Raw genomic sequence first — 21187 nt, 5'->3', positions numbered from 1 at the left:
AAAAAACTCCAACAGAACCAGGCTCAGGGAGGGGCGGGGCCATCTGCTGTGACCAGTTGGGGAGAGAGAAGGAAGACAGGATAAAGACATGCTGTGGAAGAGAGACAGAGGTTAATAACAAGTATGATTCAATGCAGAGACTATTAACACATAGTGAGTGAGAAAGGTGACTGGAAAGGAAAAACTCAATGCATCATGGGAATCTCCAGCAGCCTACACCTATTGCAGCATAACTAAGGGAGGATTCAGGGTCACCTGGTCCAGCCCTAACTATATGCTTTAGCAAAAAGGAAAGTTTGAAGCCCAATCTTAAAAGTAGAGATAGTGTCTGTCTCCCGAATCCAAACTGGAAGCTGGTTCCACAGAAGAGGGGCCTGAAAACTGAAGGCTCTGCCTCCCATTCTACTTTTAAATACTCTAGCAACAAGAAGTAGGCCTGCAGAGCGAGAGCGAAGTGCTCTAATAGGGTGATATGGTACTACAAGGTCATTAAGATAAGATGGGGCCTGATTATTTAAGACCTTGTATGTGAGGAGCAGGATTTTGAATTCTGGATTTAACAGGAAGCCAATGAAGGGAAGCCAAAACAGGAGAAATCTGCTCTCTCTTTCTAGTCCCTGTCAGGACCTAAAATGGCCTAAAATTAGCTAAGACTGCTGGGTCTAGAGATGCTTTTTAAGTAACGGTTTAACTACTGCTAGCTTGAAGGCCTCTGGTACATAGCCTATTATTAGAGATAAGTTGATCATACATTTGGACAGATTTCTAGAAATGCTTAACCAACAGTTTTAAATTCTCCCTAATGTCGCCTGCTCTGGCCCCTGGAAGACAACTACCCGTGTTTGGTGGCGTAGCTTTGCATGTCTCAGAATAGAATTGCCAATTAGTTTGATTGCCGGGGGGTGTCGCTGAGTGGGGAGACAGAATTAGACACATGAACTGGTTGGTGTACCAGGCTTCTGTTTAAACTACATTTCCTCCTCACTGTCACCCAGCCATCCGGTTTCCCCAGCTGCTCAGGACAGTCTGCAGCTATATAGGGGGGCCTACGCTACCTTCGGCTCCACAGGCTACAGGGACCTGGCTATTTTGAGGGTGCAAAGCAGAGTCTCCAGTTCAGTGATCCTGGCCTCCAGAGCTGCAAACAGGCTACATTGAAGTATCATTATTGCTAAAGGAGGCTGAGGGGTAATTAAACTTACTTAAACTTAGACTTATATCACTTTTAACAGAGAAAAAAAAAAAAAGGAAAAGAAAAAGAGAGAGAGAAACCCTTCCGGGAAAAAGTTTAATCGTTGTCATAGTGAACATGGTGAGCTAAGACAGCTCGCTGATACACAAAAACAAACATCTGCAATTACAACCACGTTTTGGGTGAGGCTTCTCAAAAGGCTACCGACTGAAGGCTGGCTGACAATTATAATACAATGCATCATTAGTAGAACATATGACAGAAATACCACTCAGTCTGGGAACCATATTTCTCTTGCTTTGGTCTAAAATCTTTTCCAAAAATGAGGTTTGGTCTGCCTTGTGTACTTATAATTCCATCAATAACTGCTTCGTTAAAAGGTTGAAAAAAAAAAAAAATCATAGTTGTTTATAAATCAAGGACTTAACACTCAGAACAAGCATGCTGTCACACAGCTGAAAAATTGGGTGGTTTAAATAATAAAACATGCTTCTTACAACAAAATTACGACAACCAAAGTAATAAGATGCATGGACTCTTAAACTGAGTGGCATTTCCTTGTAATTCTGTGGCAGTTGAAAATAGCAAAATGTTTTTGGAAGAGTCTTCAAGAAGCAGGCAAACAGTTGTTGTTCAGCAACTGCGTATGTGTCACAATTCTTCAACATCCAAAAAAATAAAAAATAAAAAAATAAAAAATAATGAAATGGTCAACGATTCATCTTTTCAAGTGAGCATTTCTGAAGCATAAACATTCATTTTTTTTTTAAAGTGGAGCTCTGCAAAGAGTAACTACACAAACAGACAGCAGTTCTGCCTCTTGAAATCCTCCCCTGTGTTAGCAGAGAACATAATCCAAAAACTACCCAAAAAAATGTAAATAAATTAAAAAAAAAAACAACAAAAAAACAAAACAAAAACACCAACATTCAGGTTGTGACTCGCTCGCTTATGACATTTTAGTTTATAATAAAAAAATAAAATAAAAATAAAAAAAATAAAAAAAGAAAGAAAAGAAGGAAAAAAGGATGTTTCAGATTCCATAGTTTAAAGTGCAGAGCTGCTGTAATGAGCTGCATGTGACACATGTAGTGTTGCATGTGGGAAAAGAAAACTGCTTCTGCACAGCATCAAGGCAGCGATGCCTGAAATGTATGATTCCCCAGCTGACCTGTGATTCTTTTTTTCCATCCCAATGTCTGGAAACACCTTTATAAAATATAATTAAGAAACAAACAAAAGAAAAGATAAAATCTAAAATACATTACCAATCACAGTGCAATAAATTCGGAGAAGATTCATTCAAAACTAAATTTCACCATCTATTTAAACTCTGTGAGAGATCAGTTGTACAACCATGTACCACTCCTCATCTGTATCACCCTTTTCTGTATAAGTGCTGCATTATGAGCGTCCACCAGCAGGCGGTGCTGTTACACTGTATGATGACAGAACAAAAGCAAGGATGTGGGAACTGAAAGCAGAACAAAAATGGACCTATGGCTCTGTAAACAAATATATATTGTCACACTACTACGCACGTAGCAATTACTTTATAGTTAACAGTTCTATTCATGTGGTCCATCCTGTTTTACTGCATTTTTAAAAAGGCTATTCACACAACTCTGAAGTTTTGAAACAGAGACTGCAAAGAAGGTAACAGAACTCCAATTTTTTTTTCTCCTCCACTTCCATGAGAGATGCCTGATTTCTGTGATTAGGGACAGTATGGCTACAGAAGCAGAGTCCTTTCTGATTTTGAATTAATTACAACATCATTATGCGAGTCTGCGAGGTGCAGCATAAGTTGTGGTAAAGCTGTCACACAGAGAATCAGTTGGATGGCTTACAAACAGGTCCATCTGTAAGCTATCCAATGATTGTAATATTTCAATATGATGATGATTTCTTTTTAAAATGAACTAATTTTATTTATTTATTTTTTTTAAATTGCACTGGCTATGGCTAAAAAGAACAGATTTCTCTGTGAGCTTTACTGTAATGACACGCAGACACGCCAATCAGCTGTGTCCACATTTGATCAGTGGGCTCAGTGTCCAGTACAGTCAAGCAACCCTGTTTGCTGTGCATCAGAGAGCGCTCCAACATCATTCTGTGTGTGCAATTTAAAATGCTCTTCAATTCTTTCTTTCTACACTGCACATTGAACAAAATCAAGGAAACTTCCTGAAATTGTATGCATGTTCTTAAACCTTAAATAAATTCAAACAAGATGGAATTCTTGGCAAAAGACTCTTGGTGCCGGCAGTGTGATGAAGCATCATCGAGTGTTCCCAAGTAATTTTTTTCCCCATGTAGACATTAACAGCTGCCTGTGCCATCTGTGATTGAATTTCTAGTACGCAACATCTTTACTCATATTTCGAATGTTCAACCATTGCTAATCAGCTAGCCTTGGCTATTCCTATTTCTGGTTTTCCTACTTCCTGGTCAAATAGACTGCATGGACAAAAGTATTGGGCCACACTTTTTAAACGTTGAATTCAGCCGTTTCCAGTTCTAGTGCTGCAGTTGTAAAAATCAAGCATCTAGCCATGCAGTCTGACTTCACAAACATTTCCTAAAGAGCTTATTGAATTTAAGCATGACACTGCAATAAGCCAGTTTAATGTTTCTTCCCTCCCAGATATTCCACAATCAACTGCAAGTCGTCTTATTCCAAACTGGAAGCATTTAGGAACTGCAGCCTCAGAGTGTTAGACCACATCAAGCTACAGAGTGAGGTCACCAGGTGCTGAGGTACATGGTGTGTTACCAACACTCGGCACAAAAATTGTGCGCCAGGAGATCATAGCATAGGTCTCTATGGCTGAGCAGCTCCTACGGGTATTATGGTAGGTGACCCAGTAGTTTGGTCCATAGCTGTGCAGCTGTTCTAGTCTTTGATGCCAGGCAACTTCCAAAAAACAAGCTCATCCAAATATACCATCTTGGACAGCACGAGTTCTTGTTCTACTCTGGACAACTGTCACAAGCTCGTCTCGACTCTAACCAGAAAATACAGTCCAAGATGGAGAGCCTTTTTGGGAAAAACAGAAGAAGTTCCTTTCATGGCACAAATCTAATCATTTGAAGTGCTGAAGTAACATTCGAGGTTGATTTTTGATGTCTCGGTCCACTTGGGGTGAATTACATTCTTCTAAATAAAACAAATAAAATCTTTAAAGACCTCAATCAACAAAAACAGCTACAGTACCAAAAATATGGTTTTCCTCTGTGTGTCCATAGTAAACATGCAGATGCCTTCAGAAGGAAGCTGCCTGACTGTTACTGATTAATGCTACACATGAGGCCCAGAGGAAAGCTGTACGGTTCAAAGCCTATGCCAAACGGAATGAGGGAGTTTGAGCTCTTACAGTCAGTATGCAATGTTGTATCACCAGGAAATCTCACAATGAAGAGAAAGTATGTTTGCCCACTGGGTGTCTGTTCTTTAAACTTACTGAAGGCGGTGGGTGGTCAGCAGCAGCAGTTTAGGGGGGGCTGCCATATAAAGCAAAAGGAAGATGAGCAAGGCTTTCGGCTGCTGTTAAACTTCTTCAGAGGACACTCACTGCCAGCAGCTTTCTTGACTAAAGGTAAGCACCGGTTTAAATCCAGACCACAACGCTTGGAAAATAACTTTGAAAAGGTTCGTCCTCTCTGAACTAGAAGCTTAATGGTACTTGGTAGACTTCCGCTCTCAGTGCACTTCATGGCGACCGTGGTCAGTCAGTTAATGACTTTGATTTGAGGGTTGGGGGTGAAGTAAAGTTCAAAAGTTTGTCCTTCTATTGTCGTCTCATCTCCCCGTCCTCCTCATGGTTCTCACATGTCCACCTGGTTCACAATGTTTCTTTTGGAGGCACAAGAGTCAGCCAGAAGAAGCGCCAGCTGATGAGAAGTGTGTGTGGAAGGAGAGGGGCAGTGGTGGCATTACCAAATATGGGATTCACAGTGAGTCATTTTAATGACGCCCACTCCTCCACCTAACCGGCGGTAGTTCATTCCTCCGTACAACCTAGAAAGAGGAGACAAGTCAAAGAATGCCAACAATGCAAACACAGGGCTGCACAATTAATCCAAGTGTAATCTCCATCACCATTTTTGCTTCCCACAATTATAAAATCACATTTGAGCAATATTTAAAATTCTTGCTCTGCCATTGAAAACACAAAGAAAAAGCCACTCAAGCACTTCCTAAAACTCAGCCCCTGTCCACATGTCTGCATGTACTAATCACAGCTGTTCACTGCGTCATGCAGCTTGAAGTTCCCTGCAGGAGTCTGTGTGGCTGCAACCAGAGTTAAGATTAGCATTTGTGTTCAGTGTCACAGCTATGAATTTATTTAACACATGTAGACGCACATCACATAGCTAAGTGTTTGACAGCTGTACTTGATGTATAGTAACTAAAGAACTGATCCTACTAGAATACCATTTACCTCCACGTGTTGGCGTCAGGGTCATAGACTTCTATAGTTTTCAGATACGTCGTGCCATCAAAGCCTCCAACTGCCATCAGTTGACCATTAACCACTGCTAAGCCCACCTACAGACACACATAGTTACTCCAATGCCTCATACAACATATGGTATCATTTAAGGTGTGCATTAAAATACATAAACATCCATCATCACTCTCCAACACACACTCACCCCACTCCGTCTGGACGTCATTGCCACTACAGGAGACCATTGATTGGTCCTGGGGTTGTATCGCTCTGCGCTGCTTAGCTCTGTGGTGTCGTCTCTACCTCCCACAGAGTAAATCATGTCCTGATAGACCGCACAGCCAAGGTGCTTTCTTCTGGTTCCCATGGGGGACACTGTGTGCCAGCGGTTCTCTTGAGGGTTGTAGCGCTCCACTGAAGAGGAAAGAATGAGGTGATTAAATAACAGGAGAAAATGGCATAAATATATAGACAGATTTCAATCATTGGTTCAACTAAGAACATCGTTCAAATGTGGTTATCAATGGGAAACAAGAAACACCACTTACATACAGTTTGGTTTGCTTTACCATTAACTTTAACCAATAAGAGTAAGTGTAACTCCTTAGCTATTGGTCATTAAAGATCATCATCATCATCAAGCCTCTGTAATTGTATTCAAGCCCCAAATTGCAACCCTAAACTGCTCCCTGTTGGTCAAACTTAACTGAAAAAGTTTCAGTTTTTATTACACTGCTTTTAGACATAAGTTACAGCATTTTGTCAGATAAAGTATCAGTTTTTACACACAAATATAATTCAACAAATTCTTTTAATCTAAGTATTTTAAAAATGTTGCATTTTTTTAAATCCTCAGCTTTTCAACTAAAATCTGTCTAGTTATGTTTAGTAATTATAGTAGTCAAAATATGACACTGTGCACTGGAAATTGTTATAGCGATTCAACTAAAGAAAAAGAAAAAAAAAAAAAGAAAGAAAGATTTAAGACATTTGACACCCATCCAAACTGAGGCATGTTTGTCATTTGTTTTAGTTTCTGTGTATTTTTGACATTTAAAATATTTATTTTTAGGCCTTTTTGACACTATAGAGGACGGGAACAGAGAGCAGTGAATGACACACAGGAAATGTCCAGAGCCAGACTAGAACCCAGGCCCCTGCGGCAGTCTTTATCTAAATGTGGCTCGCCTGCTCTGTGAGCTGTTCTGGCAGCAATACTTCAGACATAAAGACTTGAACAACCTCCAGGGAGAAAACTGAAGGCAATTCTGAAGTGCCAAAAACTGCAGTTCCCGAAGTGGCCATTTGAGCCTTTTCCAAACATTTGTCCATCAAGGACTGTTAAAATGTTAAAATAAAGTGCATAATAACAAAGAAGTTGTTTACACTCCTATGGATTTCCCCCCTTTTAAACATTACAGCGATCATTTTTGTGCTGCCATATGGGGCTGCATCTGCTTGCTGTTTGGTATAGACAATCTATGCTCTCATTTGGTGAGTGAAATGCCACTATTTGAGATTAGTCTATTACTTGGCACCAATTAGCAGGTACCTGATAACCAAATCTTGCTAAGGTTAGCAGATGACTTAGTATTTCTCCATCTTTTTTATACAGTCCATGCTTACACATGATTCAGTGCACACCTGTGTTTAATGGAGATGTCCCATCAGATCCTCCTACAGCATATAGAAATCCTCCCAGTACAGCCACAGCTACACCCAGTCGCCTGGTGCTCATGGATGCGACACGAGTCCATTTGTTCTCCTTGGGATCATACCTGAACACAGCCAGGTTGGCCATTTAATTCCAAAGAATCATTTTTGCATTAAACTAACTTTTATCTAGTAGCCACCAATGGAACTGGAAACCCAAATAGTATAGTACAGGAAATCTGCTACCTTTCAACTATGTTGAGACAGGAAACTCCATCCTGCCCTCCCACTGCATACAGATATCCTCCAAGTACAGCGACGCCAACACTGGTGCGACAAGTACTGGTGGGGGCCACATCGCTGCTCCACTGGTTGGTTTTAGGATCGTATCTAAAGTGGAGGTAATCATGTAAATAGTAGAATAAGACACACACACAAACAGACTGTTGGAAAGCTGTGAATATCTACAGTGAAAGCCTCAGGGACTTCCGCTGACCTCTCCACAGAGTTGAGATATGACGAGCCATCGTGACCTCCCACTGCATACAATAGATCATCCAGGACACTGACACCAACTCCACATCGCCGCTTACTCATTGAAGCTACCATCCGCCACTCATTAGTCTGCGGATCATAGCGCTCCACACTGGAAATAGCGTCACCGCTGCACCAACCTCCAACTGCAAGAGAAAGAAAGAAAGAAGAAAAAGTAAAAAATAAAAATCAGGCTTTTCCTACAAAATACCAACAGTCGACTGGTAAGGACTTAAATTAAAAACAAATAAAATGCAATATTAGGAAATCATGGTTTTAATTTCTGTGCCTAAGATACTGACCTGCAAAAAGGACCTCTCCACATCGGATGGGTTTCCTGGGTCGGGTTCTGGGACCCTGCATTAGCGGTCTCTCCTGTGGTAGCAGCAGGTAATTCTTGGCCTCATCCACCAAGTCTCTGTAACATTAACCCCAAAGTAAACAGTTTCATATTAACCACAATAGCATCAATTTCCTCGATTATATGTGCACAAGCAGGATTTTTACCACTACTCCCCTTACAAACAGCACTCACCTGCACTCCTCGTCACTCTTGATGAGTGGATCTGAACCCACTGTGCCCACGAGGAACTTGGGGCTGAGGAGTGGCAGGCGGACATGCTGTAGGACCTGCAGAGCAAATACAATTAAAAAAGTCAAGCTTGAAACATTAGTCAGACTAGAACAACTAACTAAAAATGTAGTTCACAAACTATCAGAAAAACACTCAAACTAAACTAACAAGGAAAAATGGACTAAGAGAATTAAACCAAAGGAGATGTTGAATGTACTGCAGGCTTCTAGCGACAAACCTGGGGTAGCTGAGGTCTTCGCTCCTGGATGCTGTATTTCACCCAGGCCATCACGGCATTGAAAACCTGCTCCTCACTCCGCACGTTCAACTCATCACTGGAGATTATGTCAATGAGCTGGTTGGCAGGCAGGAGCATGAACTCCTCACTTTCCATTACCTACAAAAATGAAGTGCAACAGACAGTCAAAGAGAGCACTGTTTATTAAAGGTCTCAGCACATCAGTCAGCAAATCAATTTTCATTACCATCAACGTCAAATAAATTGTATTCACACTTTTTAAAGCAATTCACCTTTCTCACAAAAGCATGATGTGAAATCTCATTTCTACACTAACAAAAGCAAAACCTGTCACGGGGAATAATCTCGCTCTGTCTTTTCTTCTCTCTGTTCTTTGTTTTCCAAAGACAAATTGGCTTTTAGCTGATGACATTAAAAATAACTGAGGTGAGGTGACTGAATAGCTCTCATCAGTTCATTTCACAATATTTTAGTTGGGCTAGCATCCTGACTTTCTCCACTTAAGATCATTGCCCTGTTGATGCCTGCATTGTCGTTGCTCTGTAAAATGTGTTGGCACAACTTTGAAATCATTGCGTGAACATGGACTGGAAGGAATCTGGGCCTTGAGGTAGCAAAGTGCAATTTTTAACATAATGGCTTACAGTACTGAAAACAGAAAATTCACTTTAAGAGAGAAGTCTTAAAAGAGACCTACAGCACTGCTGTAACACTTTCTCAAAGTGTTACTGTGGACTAAGGTAATGCCACCTAGAGTAAGTATATGGTTAGACACCACGTTCGGAAGATTTTTTTTTTTTTTTTTTTTTTTTTTTTAAATGGGAAAGAGTACAATAACCTCAGTGTCTGAATTTAGCAGGAAATTAAAGGTCGTTCTTTATCTTTAAGACATCCTACAGTTTAATTAGTTTGTGTATTCTAGTTTCATGGATAGATAAAGATGGGTATCGTTGCATAGCAATGAAAATGCAAGCTATAACTTACAATAATATTGCGTATAGAAATGGCCCTAGCACAGAACCCTTTTGTGTGTGAACAAGACTCTCTATTTATTAAGATAAGATTCAAACCACTGTAGTAAAACATTGTGGTCAACAGTACTGAATACTGCACTACGGTCTAGCAGCACAGAGAATAAGAGTAAGATCATCTGTAACCCTCACTAGTACTGTGATGAGATCTGAAACCCGACTGAAATTCCTCTGCAGATGAAAGAATAGCTGTAAAACAGATAACTGATAAAGATTTTTTTTTTTTTTTTAAATAAAAGGACGGGGAAAAGATTGGTCTATAATTAGCCAAGACAGCTGGATCAAGTAAAGGATGATGACACAGCTGTTCAAATATGTCTCTAGAAGGGACAATACTTTGTGTACCTTCTGAGAGAAAGGTTTATGATCAGGGATTTGGTAATTAGGTTAAATGACAGCTGTTTAAAGCCACGATTTTCAAAGGACGGTAAGGTCTTGCATCATGCATGCTTTGCACCGTGCGGGTATATTTGTGGTGTTCGTTGCCTTTGTGGAAACATGGTATTGACAGTTTGCAGTGCATGCTATTCAGCTTCTTTTTCAGACTTTCAAATTCAATTTTATTTATATAGCACCAAATCACAACACCGGTTGCCTGAAGGCTCTTGTGCCCTGTGATATGTTGGCCCTTTAAACAGCCAAAATATCTTCACCATCTTTTTCAGTATTTTCCTTGTCTTTGAAGCCTTGGGCTAATTCCACTGGCGCTTCAGTTTCTGTTTTCTAGTTTCATCTTTTATCTGCTCACACTCCTTACGCACTGGTATGTATAGCTTCAGTATCCAAAACAGTAGCACATGTGCTTCCGCTAGCCACTTCCCTACACTGTATTTGTTAAACTAACTTGAGATGGCTATAACTCTGTTCCAACCACATGACTGATCTGGCAATTATTTATTTATTTATTTATTTATTTATCTATCTATCTATCTATCTATCTATCTATCAAATTTTATAGCAACCATGTCTCATATGAAGGTTATCTTGTGATAATCTTCTTTACAGGAAGTGCAGAATTATTAGGCAAGTTGTATTTTTGAGGAATTATTTTATTATTGAACAACAACCATGTTCTCAATGAACCCAAAAAACTCATTAATATCAAAGCTGAATGTTTCTGGAAGTAGTTTTTAGTTTTAGCTATTTTAGGGGGATATCTGTGTGTGCAGGTGACTATTACTGTGCATAATTATTAGGCAACTTATCAAAAACAAATATATACCCATTTCAATTATTTATTTTTACCAGTGAAACCAATATAACATCTCCACATTCACAAATATACATTTCTGACATTCAAAAACAAATCAGTGACCAATATAGCCACCTTTCTTTGCAAGGACACTCAAAAGCCTGCCATCCATGGATCCTGTCAGTGTTTTGATCTGTTCACCATCAACATTGCGTGCAGCAGCAACCACAGCCTCCCAGACACTGTTCAGAGAGGTGTACTGTTTTCCCTCCTTGTAAATCTCACATTTGATGATGGACCACAGGTTCTCAATGGGGTTCAGATCAGGTGAACAAGGAGGCCATGTCATTAGTTTTTCTTCTTTTATACCCTTTCTTGCCAGCCACGCTGTGGAGTACTTTGACGCGTGTGATGGAGCATTGTCCTGCATGAAAATCATGTTTTTCTTGAAGGATGCAGACTTCTTCCTGTACCACTGCTTAAAGAAGGTGTCTTCCAGAAACTGGCAGTAGGACTGGGAGTTGAGCTTGACTCCATCCTCAACCCGAAAAGGCCCCACAAGCTCATCTTTGATGATACCAGCCCAAACCAGTACTCCACCTCCACCTTGCTGGCGTCTGAGTCGGACTGGAGCTCTCTGCCCTTTACCAATCCAGCCACGGGCCCATCCATCTGGCCCATCAAGACTCACTCTCATTTCATCAGTCCATAAAACCTTAGAAAAACCAGTCTTGAGATATTTCTTGGCCCAGTCTTGACGTTTCAGCTTGTGTGTCTTGTTCAGTGGTGCTCGTCTTTCAGCCTTTCTTACCTTGGCCATGTCTCTGAGTATTGCACACCTTGTGCTTTTGGGCACTCCAGTGATGTTGCAGCTCTGAAATATGGCCAAACTGGTGGCAAATGGCATCTTGGCAGCTGCACACTTGACTTTTCTCAGTTCATGGGCAGTTATTTTGTGCCTTGGTTTTTCCACACGCTTCTTGTGACCCTGTTGACTATTTTGAATGAAACGCTTGATTGGTCGATGATCACGCTTCAGAAGCTTTGCAATTTTGAGACTGCTGCATCCCTCTGCAAGATATCTCACTATTTTTGACTTTTCTGAGCCTGTCAAGTCCTTCTTTTGACCCATTTTGCCAAAGGAAAGGACGTTGCCTAATAATTATGCACACCTGATATAGGGTGTTGATGTCATTAGACCACACCCCTTCTCATTACAGAGATGCACATCACCTAATATGCTTAATTGGTAGTAGGCTTTCCAGCCTATACAGCTTGGAGTAAGACAACATGTATGAAGAGGATGATGTGGACAAAATACTCATTTGCCTAATAATTCTGCACTCCCTGTAATCTTCTTTTCTTGACATTCATTCCATCATACATGCATGTGTGGTTTCAAACAAATGAAGGGGAAGGAATTACAGAAATGCCAAACTATAAAAATGAGTTTTCAGCATTCGCTTAAAAGAAAAACTAGAACCTCAGTTTTACCAAAACAGAGAGGAAATTAGAATACATCCAATTAGTAACGGCAGAGAAATGTTCCTTGAGGCAGGAGAGGCTGTTGAGGTTGTTGGGCTTGACAGAAAAATATAACTGTGTTTCATCCTGCAAAGCAGTGGTAAGAGATCCCATTAAAACCATTAACTAGGTGACCCAGGGGTAACATATAAAAATAAATAAATAAACAGAATTGGTGTAAGGCTTGAAGCCTAGGCACTCCACAAACGAGCGGTGCAGATTAGAGCATACATTGATTAATATGAATTCTAAAATATCTGTTTGATAAGTATGAAAAAAAAAAAAAAAAACTATTAAGGAGAAGAACCGGTGATCCCAACCCAGCTTCATAGTATGCTAATAAGTAGCATTATCAACAGTATCAAAGGCTGCAGATAAGTCAAGCAGGACATAAATGGATTGCTCACCTTTATCCGAGTGCATAAGGACATCATTAATAATTTTCAATAACGCTGTTTCAGTGCTGTGTCTGTAACCTGATTGGAATTTATAGAAAATATTATTTACTCTAAAATCCGAATGAGTTGACGACCAACAACTTTCCTAAGGATTTTGAAAAGAAACAGATTGGAAATTGGCCTATAAGTATTTAAATCAGTGGGCTCTAAGGAGGTTTGTTTTTTAGTAGAGGGACGACGCTGGCTGGAATCCAGCCAGATGAAAGGGACCGACTGACAGGCAGGGTCAAGTGCACAAGTGTGACACTATATTCAAAATATCTGTTGAAGAGATTATTTGAGAGAGACTTGGAATATGGAGAGCAGTCTTTTTCCGTCTCTGTTCAGCCTTTCTTCATTCTCTTCTTTGGCGAATCTGACTTTTAACAGTGCGACATGATGCTGAATTGAAGAGCATATATTATTAAACCAGTTAACTAAGTCACTGATATCTGAAAAAATAGTTTTTGATGCAGTTACATCTGGGTTGCACATCACCAGCTGTTAGTATCTGCACCTTCACAGCCCGTTTGTACTTGACAGTGTGTTTTTGCCTGAAGTGGAGAAAGTGATGCTTTCACCTTTAGCAGGAACAGATTTCTATTTTATGTACTGTGATTTGTTGGTCTAAAGTCTGAAGCTTTGAAGTAGCTCCAACTGTCGTCTTTACCTGCATTTGTCTTCTTGTTGTGCGCACCACAGAACGTAAATGTATGGCCTTACTATACCAACAACACCATGATATGGCACTTTTAGATCATTTACAAATGTAAACCATTTTTATAACAGATGCATTTGGCACGACAGAAAGAAATCTCTATATCCTAAATGTATACTAACGTATGTATACTAAATGTAAATTTTGCACATTCAATCTAAAGCAACATGTAGAATCATTGTAACACGTAGCACTATACAGCGATTATAAACGACCGTGAACAGTTGTATGTGGGTTCTTACCTCCTGAAAATTGTGCTGGGTGAACTTATCTGCAATGCGGAGCAGCTCGCGGCAGGAGTGTGTGTCAGCAAAGGCCCTGATGCCCAGGCAGTTAGATGGATCCAGCTGCCTCTTAAGGAACTCGCAGCACGCCTCCTGGATCTCAGCAAGCTGGAGGAGGCAGGCTGCAGGGAGCAGCGTCTGGACATTCCCCTCCTCTACAGTCACCTGAAAGGGTGCAGATCAGGACATCAGATACACTGAGTTTTTTAGCTTTAGCAACTGATTGATCACAATGTGTGGTCTCCACAGCTCCTCCGTTTTTATGCATTCAAACTGTGGCTCCATGTCAGTCTCCTCACATCTTTTGAGAAAGTTCTGCTATAGTCAAGGTTATAGCCAAGAAACATGTTTTTCATTTTAATCATAGACCTTACTGTACTCTGCAGGAAACAAAGCCGCCTGCAAAGGTTTTGCTCTCCTGATTCGTACTTTTGGAAAACTTTGCCATAGACTTGTTTGGACAGGTTTTTTTACATTCAATATGCAGTTTCATCAGTTTGTCTTTTTTTTTTTTTTTTTTTTAAACTTAATGTGCACCTGCGGTTAATTCTAACAGCATGCTACCATCCCTACCTGTGATGTATAAGCAAAGTCAATCAGCAGCTCCATGGCTCTCTCATCAATGTCACGAATAACCACTTCCGTCTGCCTGCTCTCTGCCAGCTCTCCAGTAAACATGGCCCTGAAGAAGAACGGGAAAAAGAAAGATGACATTATTTTTTTGTGTCACAGCAATCACTGGAGTCCAGGAATTTAGCTGTAAATAAACTAGCCTGATGTGGGATCACACAGTGTCTCCTCATACCTGAAATAGGGGCTGCAGGCAGAGAGGATCACACGGTGCGCGTAGATCTTCTTGGCACCCACCACCAGCACCACGTCACAGAGCTCCCGGTGTTTTCTCAGCAGGTTGATCACCTCCAGGGTCTGCCTCGGGTGTTTGTCTGAGACGTAGGGCATGCGTGCAGGCTGGGGGACCCCTTCAGGGAGCTTGTTGGGGTCCCCCAGAGTACAGCGGCTGGTGATGTCCATTCCAGTGGCGTCCTGACGTGCGCTGGTGGCCCTGACATTAGCACATATCAATATACTCTTAGTTACATTAAATTAATTTCAATTAGAATAAGCTAGCCAAGAACCCACAGTGATGGTAATGCTGAGAGAATGCTGACCCCAGCCAGGCAGTCGGACCACGAACTTTAACAGGTAACAAAAGTGATGAGCAGTCAGGCTGCGCCCTCCATTTCTACCACTCATGTTTCTAAAGTACAATCACTGTGGTGATCACTCTAAAGTCTCTTTGTGCTCATTTTCATCTTTGCATTGTATTAATATCTAAATACTACGGAAAAGATCATGTGTGTTCTCATTAGGATGTGTTGGTGTGTGAGACTGTAGCTTATAGGTTTATACTTGTAAATGACAAGTGCGAGACAAGGTGTTTCAGGACATTTTGCAGAGAAACACATAAGTAACAAAGTACTTTCTCGTGGGAGTAATTAAGTTATATAGTGCATTACTTTACAAGAAAAGTGTTCCGAGTACATGCTAGGGCTGTCACGATTAGTCACGAATACGTCAACTATTAAAATTGTCGACGACTGATTTAATAGTCGACTTGTCGTTTAAAGCTTTGCAAGATCCCGAAAGACGCAGGAATAAGTAGTAGGATTTAAGAGTGTAATAACGGACTGAAACAGAAGACGGCAGCACTGCATGTACAAGGACCTCATATCACCATATCACCCCCCCTCCAAAAAAAAGAAAAGCACTTCACTCTCAAACTGCAGGCTTACTTGTGGTTCCTAGGATATTTAAAAGTAGAATGTGATGCAGAGCCTTCAGCTTTCAGGCCCCTCTTCTGTGGGCCTAGCTCCTAGTTTGGATTCGGGATACGGACACCTACTTTTAGGATCAAGATTAAAACTTTACTTTTTGATAAAGATTACAGTTAGGCTTGAATTAGGTGACCTTAAATCCTTCTTTAGTTATGCTGCAATAGGCTTAAGGCGCCATGGGTGGCTTTGCTCACAATGAAAAGGAGGAGAATAGGTCAAAACATGAAGCCAAGACTTTGTTGAGTGGTTTTGGGTTTTTTTTTGCAAAGTTATTTGCACAAACGAAACTCCTCCCCCTTTGTGTCTGTGTGTCTCTGAGCTTCTGTACAGGATTATCAATAAAATACCGGTAAAAAGTGGCTAGATCGTAGCCGCAGCAGTTCTGACAGAGGTTTCTTCCTGTTATAAGGGCGTTTTTCTCTTCCCACTGTTGTCAAATGCTCGCTCATAGGGGGTTGTCTGGTTGTTGGGGTTTTCTCTGTGTTATTGTAGGCTCTTTACCTTACAATATAAAACGCCTTGAGGCGACTGTTGTTGTGATTTCATGGTATATAAATAAAATTGAATTGAACTGAATACAGTGTCAGTCTATGGCCATCAGCTGAACCTAATATAGCAAGGTCAGTACCCTGCATGTGCCTCAGCCAGTGTAAACTTATCCACACCGGTCGGTTGACTTGGTGTACCCCTGCATCTTTTTAAATCCCAGGATGACTTTGGGTTTGGGATTTACTTCAGCTCATGTTCCCAGTACTGGTCAAGAATTCCTAACACCTGAACGCATCCTCTTCACTTTGTGTCCTTACCATTACAGATGGGAGAAATGACATCATTGCACATACATGACCTTTGTTAAAGACGTTTTGTGGATTGTATTTAATACATAATGTAAAGTTTCAAATCTTAGTCAAAAAAAAAAAAATCAGCAAATAAATATCCTTTGAGTGACATATTTTCACATAATAATGTGAAAATAAAATGCAATGTAATACAGGGCAACTCAGCAACAAGACAAAACTGCTGTGATATTTTTAAAAAAGGAACTTCATCTAGCCAGCATTCACAGGAACTGTTGGCCTGAGGAGAAAAGGTCATGATACACTGAGCCTCTAATGCTTTCACTCAAAACATTCTGACCTTTCATTATGTCATTTGAATTGCCCTAACAGTAACAGTAGGAAAAGTACAAAATTAAAAAGCTTAAGTAGGTGTGACGTTTTAAAGACTGGAGTCAAAGTAGTGGGGTAAATGAGGAGACATAAATGCTGCACCTATAGAGATTTTGATTTAAATTTAAACTGCTCCAGACTCTTATCAGAGACATTCGGGAAATTTTTTATACTCCTGTAATTGGATGATGTCAGAGTAGGCGCCATTCCTACACGATTAGCTTTGGCTCTGGCGACACCCCACCGATCTGATGTTCAAACCTTATGTTTATAAGTGGCAGCCAATCAGATCAAAGTCTCTTAAAATGTGGGTGGTCTTTAGAGGGCTAAAATAGCTCATTTCAGACAGAAGATGAACTGAGGGGCCACACCAAGGTAGTATAAGATAAATAAGCATCATTTTGAACAATGACTCATACAAAACTACTCCAGTAGCCAAAGATTACAATTATGGACCTGAAAATTGACCTAACGAGTATCCTTTAAAGCTGCTGGTTGCACAACACAGGCAACTTTTAACTATAAAGCATAAAACAATAATTAGATACTGTCTTAGTGTTAACGTCTTAAATTAGGTCCTACCTACCCAATTACACACAGCTATTTTAGTTTTATATGACAAATGTAGAATTACGCTGTTTCATTTCACATTAATGACACTAAAACTGCCTTTACAATTAAACTTCCGGAAAATCGGGTCAGGATATTTTCTTTCCTCAGACAGAACAGAGAAAAGAGTTCACCTCAGTCACATTTCCAGTATTCTGTGTGGTTTCTGCTTGGACTGCACGAGTTCATGGCTGCAACACATGCATGAAACAGCTCATGTTTATAATCTGGATGGGACCTCAGCCCTTATACACTATTATGTTACATTATACAAAAATGCTAATGTTGATCATTCTTCCCCCACCCAAAAGAGAAAAAAAATAACCTAATGTCCATCCCGTTTCACCTGTAACATGCACAACAGACTCCATGAACACAGTTTTTCATTTTGCATAGTGGCTCTGGTGTTTCCCCTTACTGTGAAAAGTTTATTTTTAGCCAGTCTTGTTTCACAGACTCCTGCTCTGCATCGTGACACCACCTATCTTCTCCAGTGGGCCATCAAACCTAAATTTAAAAGCCCAACAAAGCAGCAGAGCTAAGGTCAGTACCACCAAGTGCTATAGAGAGTTCTGGGTAGAACTTCTATTGAACCAGCCCCTTTGATCCCGTAAAGAAGGGATTTTTCTGCCTTTTAAGCTTATGTGGTGACATAACAAGGTGTCAATGAGCCATAGAGGATCTTTAACGCTCACACTGAAGGAATTTGATTGAGGATTTCCGTGACTACCACATCTGATATAATACTGCCGTTAAAAAGAAAATTGGTAAACAGTAACCAAAGAATCTGGAATTAACAGCCACATACTTTTGCCATTCTTCCCAGAAAACTACCACACTTACCTGCGCATTGGCTTTGCATCCATGCACTGAAGAACAATGTTTGGTCCTATACTTTCAAGTTAACCTGTGAAGAAAAACAACACAAATCAGCATTTCCTGCAGTTAGTCTGACCCCCACAAATATAAGATAAAAACTAGTATTTTTTTATATCTGATTTGTGATTCCTGCCTGCTGATGGGAAAAAATTACAACCTCTTGTGACAGCAGAATAATCATTTTTTCCTGTGATTTACTCCACACCACAATCCTACCTACCAAATTGACCACTTCTGTCAGCAAGACTGAGACCAAACAATCTACTGCTATCAAATTATGATCCTGCAATAAAACCTACCTTTGTATGCGTTTTGCTGACACTATGTGTGTGCAGCCTTCTCTCTGTAAATGTTCAGGAACTGGTGACTCACAGTGTCTTTCCGCTTCCTTCACATCTCACTCCACTATAACAAATTCTTATAGCCTTCTTCCATTCCATCAATTATTTCCTATCAAACACTTTTATCATCATATCAACCAGTATCACCCCTCTGCTGCCAGTCTTAATTTAAGTTTTTTTCCACATCCAATAACTTTTTTGATACTCACTAAAGCATGGCTCTCTATAGGCAATCATAGTCCTCTTTTCCTCTTACCTGAGGAACACCTACACCAACCCTGGCTGGTGGGGATTGCTGTCATTTTTCTTTTTAATTTAATGCATTCCCATTTTACTGCGTAGTATAACTTCATTCGAACATCTTGGCTTTACCAGAAAACTCTGAAGACCCTGGAATGATTTCAATATTTTACAGTCCACCAAGGCCAAACAATGTTTTACCCAAGAAGTTATCATACTTTACTCCAAATTATGATCAAATTCTTATCCTCAGTGATTTTAACATTAAAATTATGTTCTAACTGGTCAACCATCAATGACCATTCTAAATTTCCCTATATGAATGAATCCATCCAAGCATTCATTCATTCATTTTCTTCTGCTTATCCATTTCATAAAAATCACACACTTGATTCTAAAAATAAAATATCAATAGTGTAAATAAAAATAAATATCTCAGCACTGCCAGCAGCTCTCTGTCTCACGAGTGGCACAGAATGCTAAGCTGGCTTCCACCAACTGTTGAGTTAACAGACTGCTATCTATCTCCAAACATACTACAAGTAGCTCTCACTGTTTCAAACTTCAAACACACTGCTACCATTGCAGCGAGATGGAAAGAGACAGCAGTAAATGCTTAAGCCTACTGTAATTAGTGAAGATCAGTGGACAGAAATGAGCTGAACAGCTGAAGTTAAATATCAAGATTTTTTTTATGTATGTAAATAACAGTTAACTAAAAAAGTAAGCTAATTCATTACATTGTTTAACGGTTGCACCTTTTGTCTAAAAGTAAACCTCTAAAATAAAAACCCCCACACAACAACAAAACAACAACAACTGGCCTTACTTCCAGTTGATGTCACTCATTCAAAACCTGGAGTCCCTCCTTCACACACACATTCTTTCTTCCTTCTCGTTTTTGTCATATGGTTACACTGAGGTGTCAAGTGTTTCAGCCAGCTGCTGCTGCACTAGATTAAATTAACCCAATCAGAGAGAAGTCAGAAAACAAGACCCCAAAATGGAAAGCGCTGTGTGGGTTCATCCAGACAGTAGCGGGCTTAGAAGGCTCATTTTAACGTAAGCTTTATTTCAAAAATATCCCCAATATTACTCCATCGGTCTACATTAACACAAGGCAGCTCTCTATGAGTTATTTATTTTTAGCTCTTCGACATGTAGCTTAGCTAAGACACGCTAATTGTTGGCTGATAGCTGCATTAGCAGTTACCAGACTGGTTGGCGATTTATGATTTCCAGTGCTGTGGTAAGAGTTGTGTTAGTATGTGACTTAGCCAAAGAGGAGATAAAAGGAGAAGTAACGTCTTCCGAGGCTAAATGCGTTCCAAAAAACTGAAAATCGGGACTAGCTTCTTAACGCTACTTAACTTCCCGAGGATATGTGGGAAAGCTAGTGCTACAGCTAGCACTGAGATAGGAATTCCCTTCACAATACAAACGTTAAAACAACCTAATACAAGCAGAGACAACAAATTTAAACTATAAACGACATTCAAGAATAATCCAAAGCGTTTAGACTATTTCTGGTCGTCAGAGATGCTGTTTTAGCATCAGCCCACAAGCCACGGATTGAATATTATAAACTGTAGTGCTAACATTAATTAAATCAGTAGTGAGCGGTATATACCGATACCATAAGCAATGACAACTACGTAGGAAAAAAGCAAGAGTGTACGAAACGGGTTTTACCTTAGAGTTCCATCCCAACCACAGACATTAGTCAGCCAGGCTCTTAATGTTTACAGTTTTAAGCCGTCGGTTGTTGAACTCCGCAGCTTTTCTTCCTCGGTAATATGCGCATGCCGAATGTCAAGCGCCACTTCCTGATAATTTGATTTCAAAATAAAAGTAGGGGACTATGTCATCGCACGTAAAGATAAATAATAAAAAATAAAATGTACCTGAAGTACTGTGCAAAAGTCTAGTGTAAGGGTCTAAAAAGTAGTTTGTACTATTCCAACGAGCTTGAAAGTCAACATTTTGTTTGAGCATCTTTTTTCTACAACACAGCCTGTCCGAGTCCAACAGGACAATGCCAGTGCTGATCGTGCTGATCGATGTAGCGGTTCCGAATGACAGCAACATCAGAAAGAAGGAACACGAGAAGCTGGAGAAATACCAAGGGCTCAGAGAAGCGCTCGAGAGCAGGCACGTGCAGGGGGGGGGGGCTTGAGGGGCTTGAGCACCCGCCCCTTTCCTGATGGGTGCCCAAAGTGCCCTTTTGTTGAAGCAACTTTTCAATTTTTTTTAATTTTTTTA

General features: G+C 40.3%; 1 protein-coding gene across 1 annotated transcript; it reads right to left on the bottom strand.

The window, feature by feature from the left end:
- Positions 1-1274: 1274 nt before the first annotated feature.
- Positions 1275-21066, bottom strand: klhl20 (kelch-like family member 20). The gene is made up of 14 exons (XM_082514237.1): positions 20618-21066; positions 18309-18372; positions 14658-14915; positions 14426-14534; positions 13811-14017; positions 8646-8804; positions 8369-8463; positions 8136-8251; positions 7796-7979; positions 7546-7689; positions 7291-7424; positions 5852-6060; positions 5638-5744; positions 1275-5213 (listed from the first exon to the last, which is right to left on the bottom strand). Exons 2-14 carry the CDS (start codon positions 18329-18331, stop codon positions 5129-5131), a joined length of 1830 nt encoding a protein of 609 aa, XP_082370363.1. The 5' UTR covers positions 18332-18372; positions 20618-21066; the 3' UTR covers positions 1275-5128.
- Between the last annotated feature and the right edge of the window lie 121 nt (positions 21067-21187).

Source organism: Aulonocara stuartgranti (assembly GCF_965226115.1).
Source record: "Aulonocara stuartgranti genome assembly, chromosome: 18".
NCBI lineage: Eukaryota > Metazoa > Chordata > Actinopteri > Cichliformes > Cichlidae > Aulonocara > Aulonocara stuartgranti.
Note: the sequence above shows the minus strand (reverse complement) of the source record. Positions and strands in the feature narration are given on the sequence as shown.

Excerpts from the sequence above, each read along its gene's own strand:
- klhl20 (XM_082514237.1), bottom strand. The coding sequence starts at position 18,331 with ATGGATGCAAAGCCAATGCGCAG. Across the intron at positions 14,916-18,308 it reads GATGCAAAGCCAATGCGCAG|GGCCACCAGCGCACGTCAGG; the intron begins GTAAGTGTGGTA and ends TGCTAATGTCAG. Across the intron at positions 5,214-5,637 it reads CCTGACGCCAACACGTGGAG|GTTGTACGGAGGAATGAACT; the intron begins GTAAATGGTATT and ends TCCTCTTTCTAG.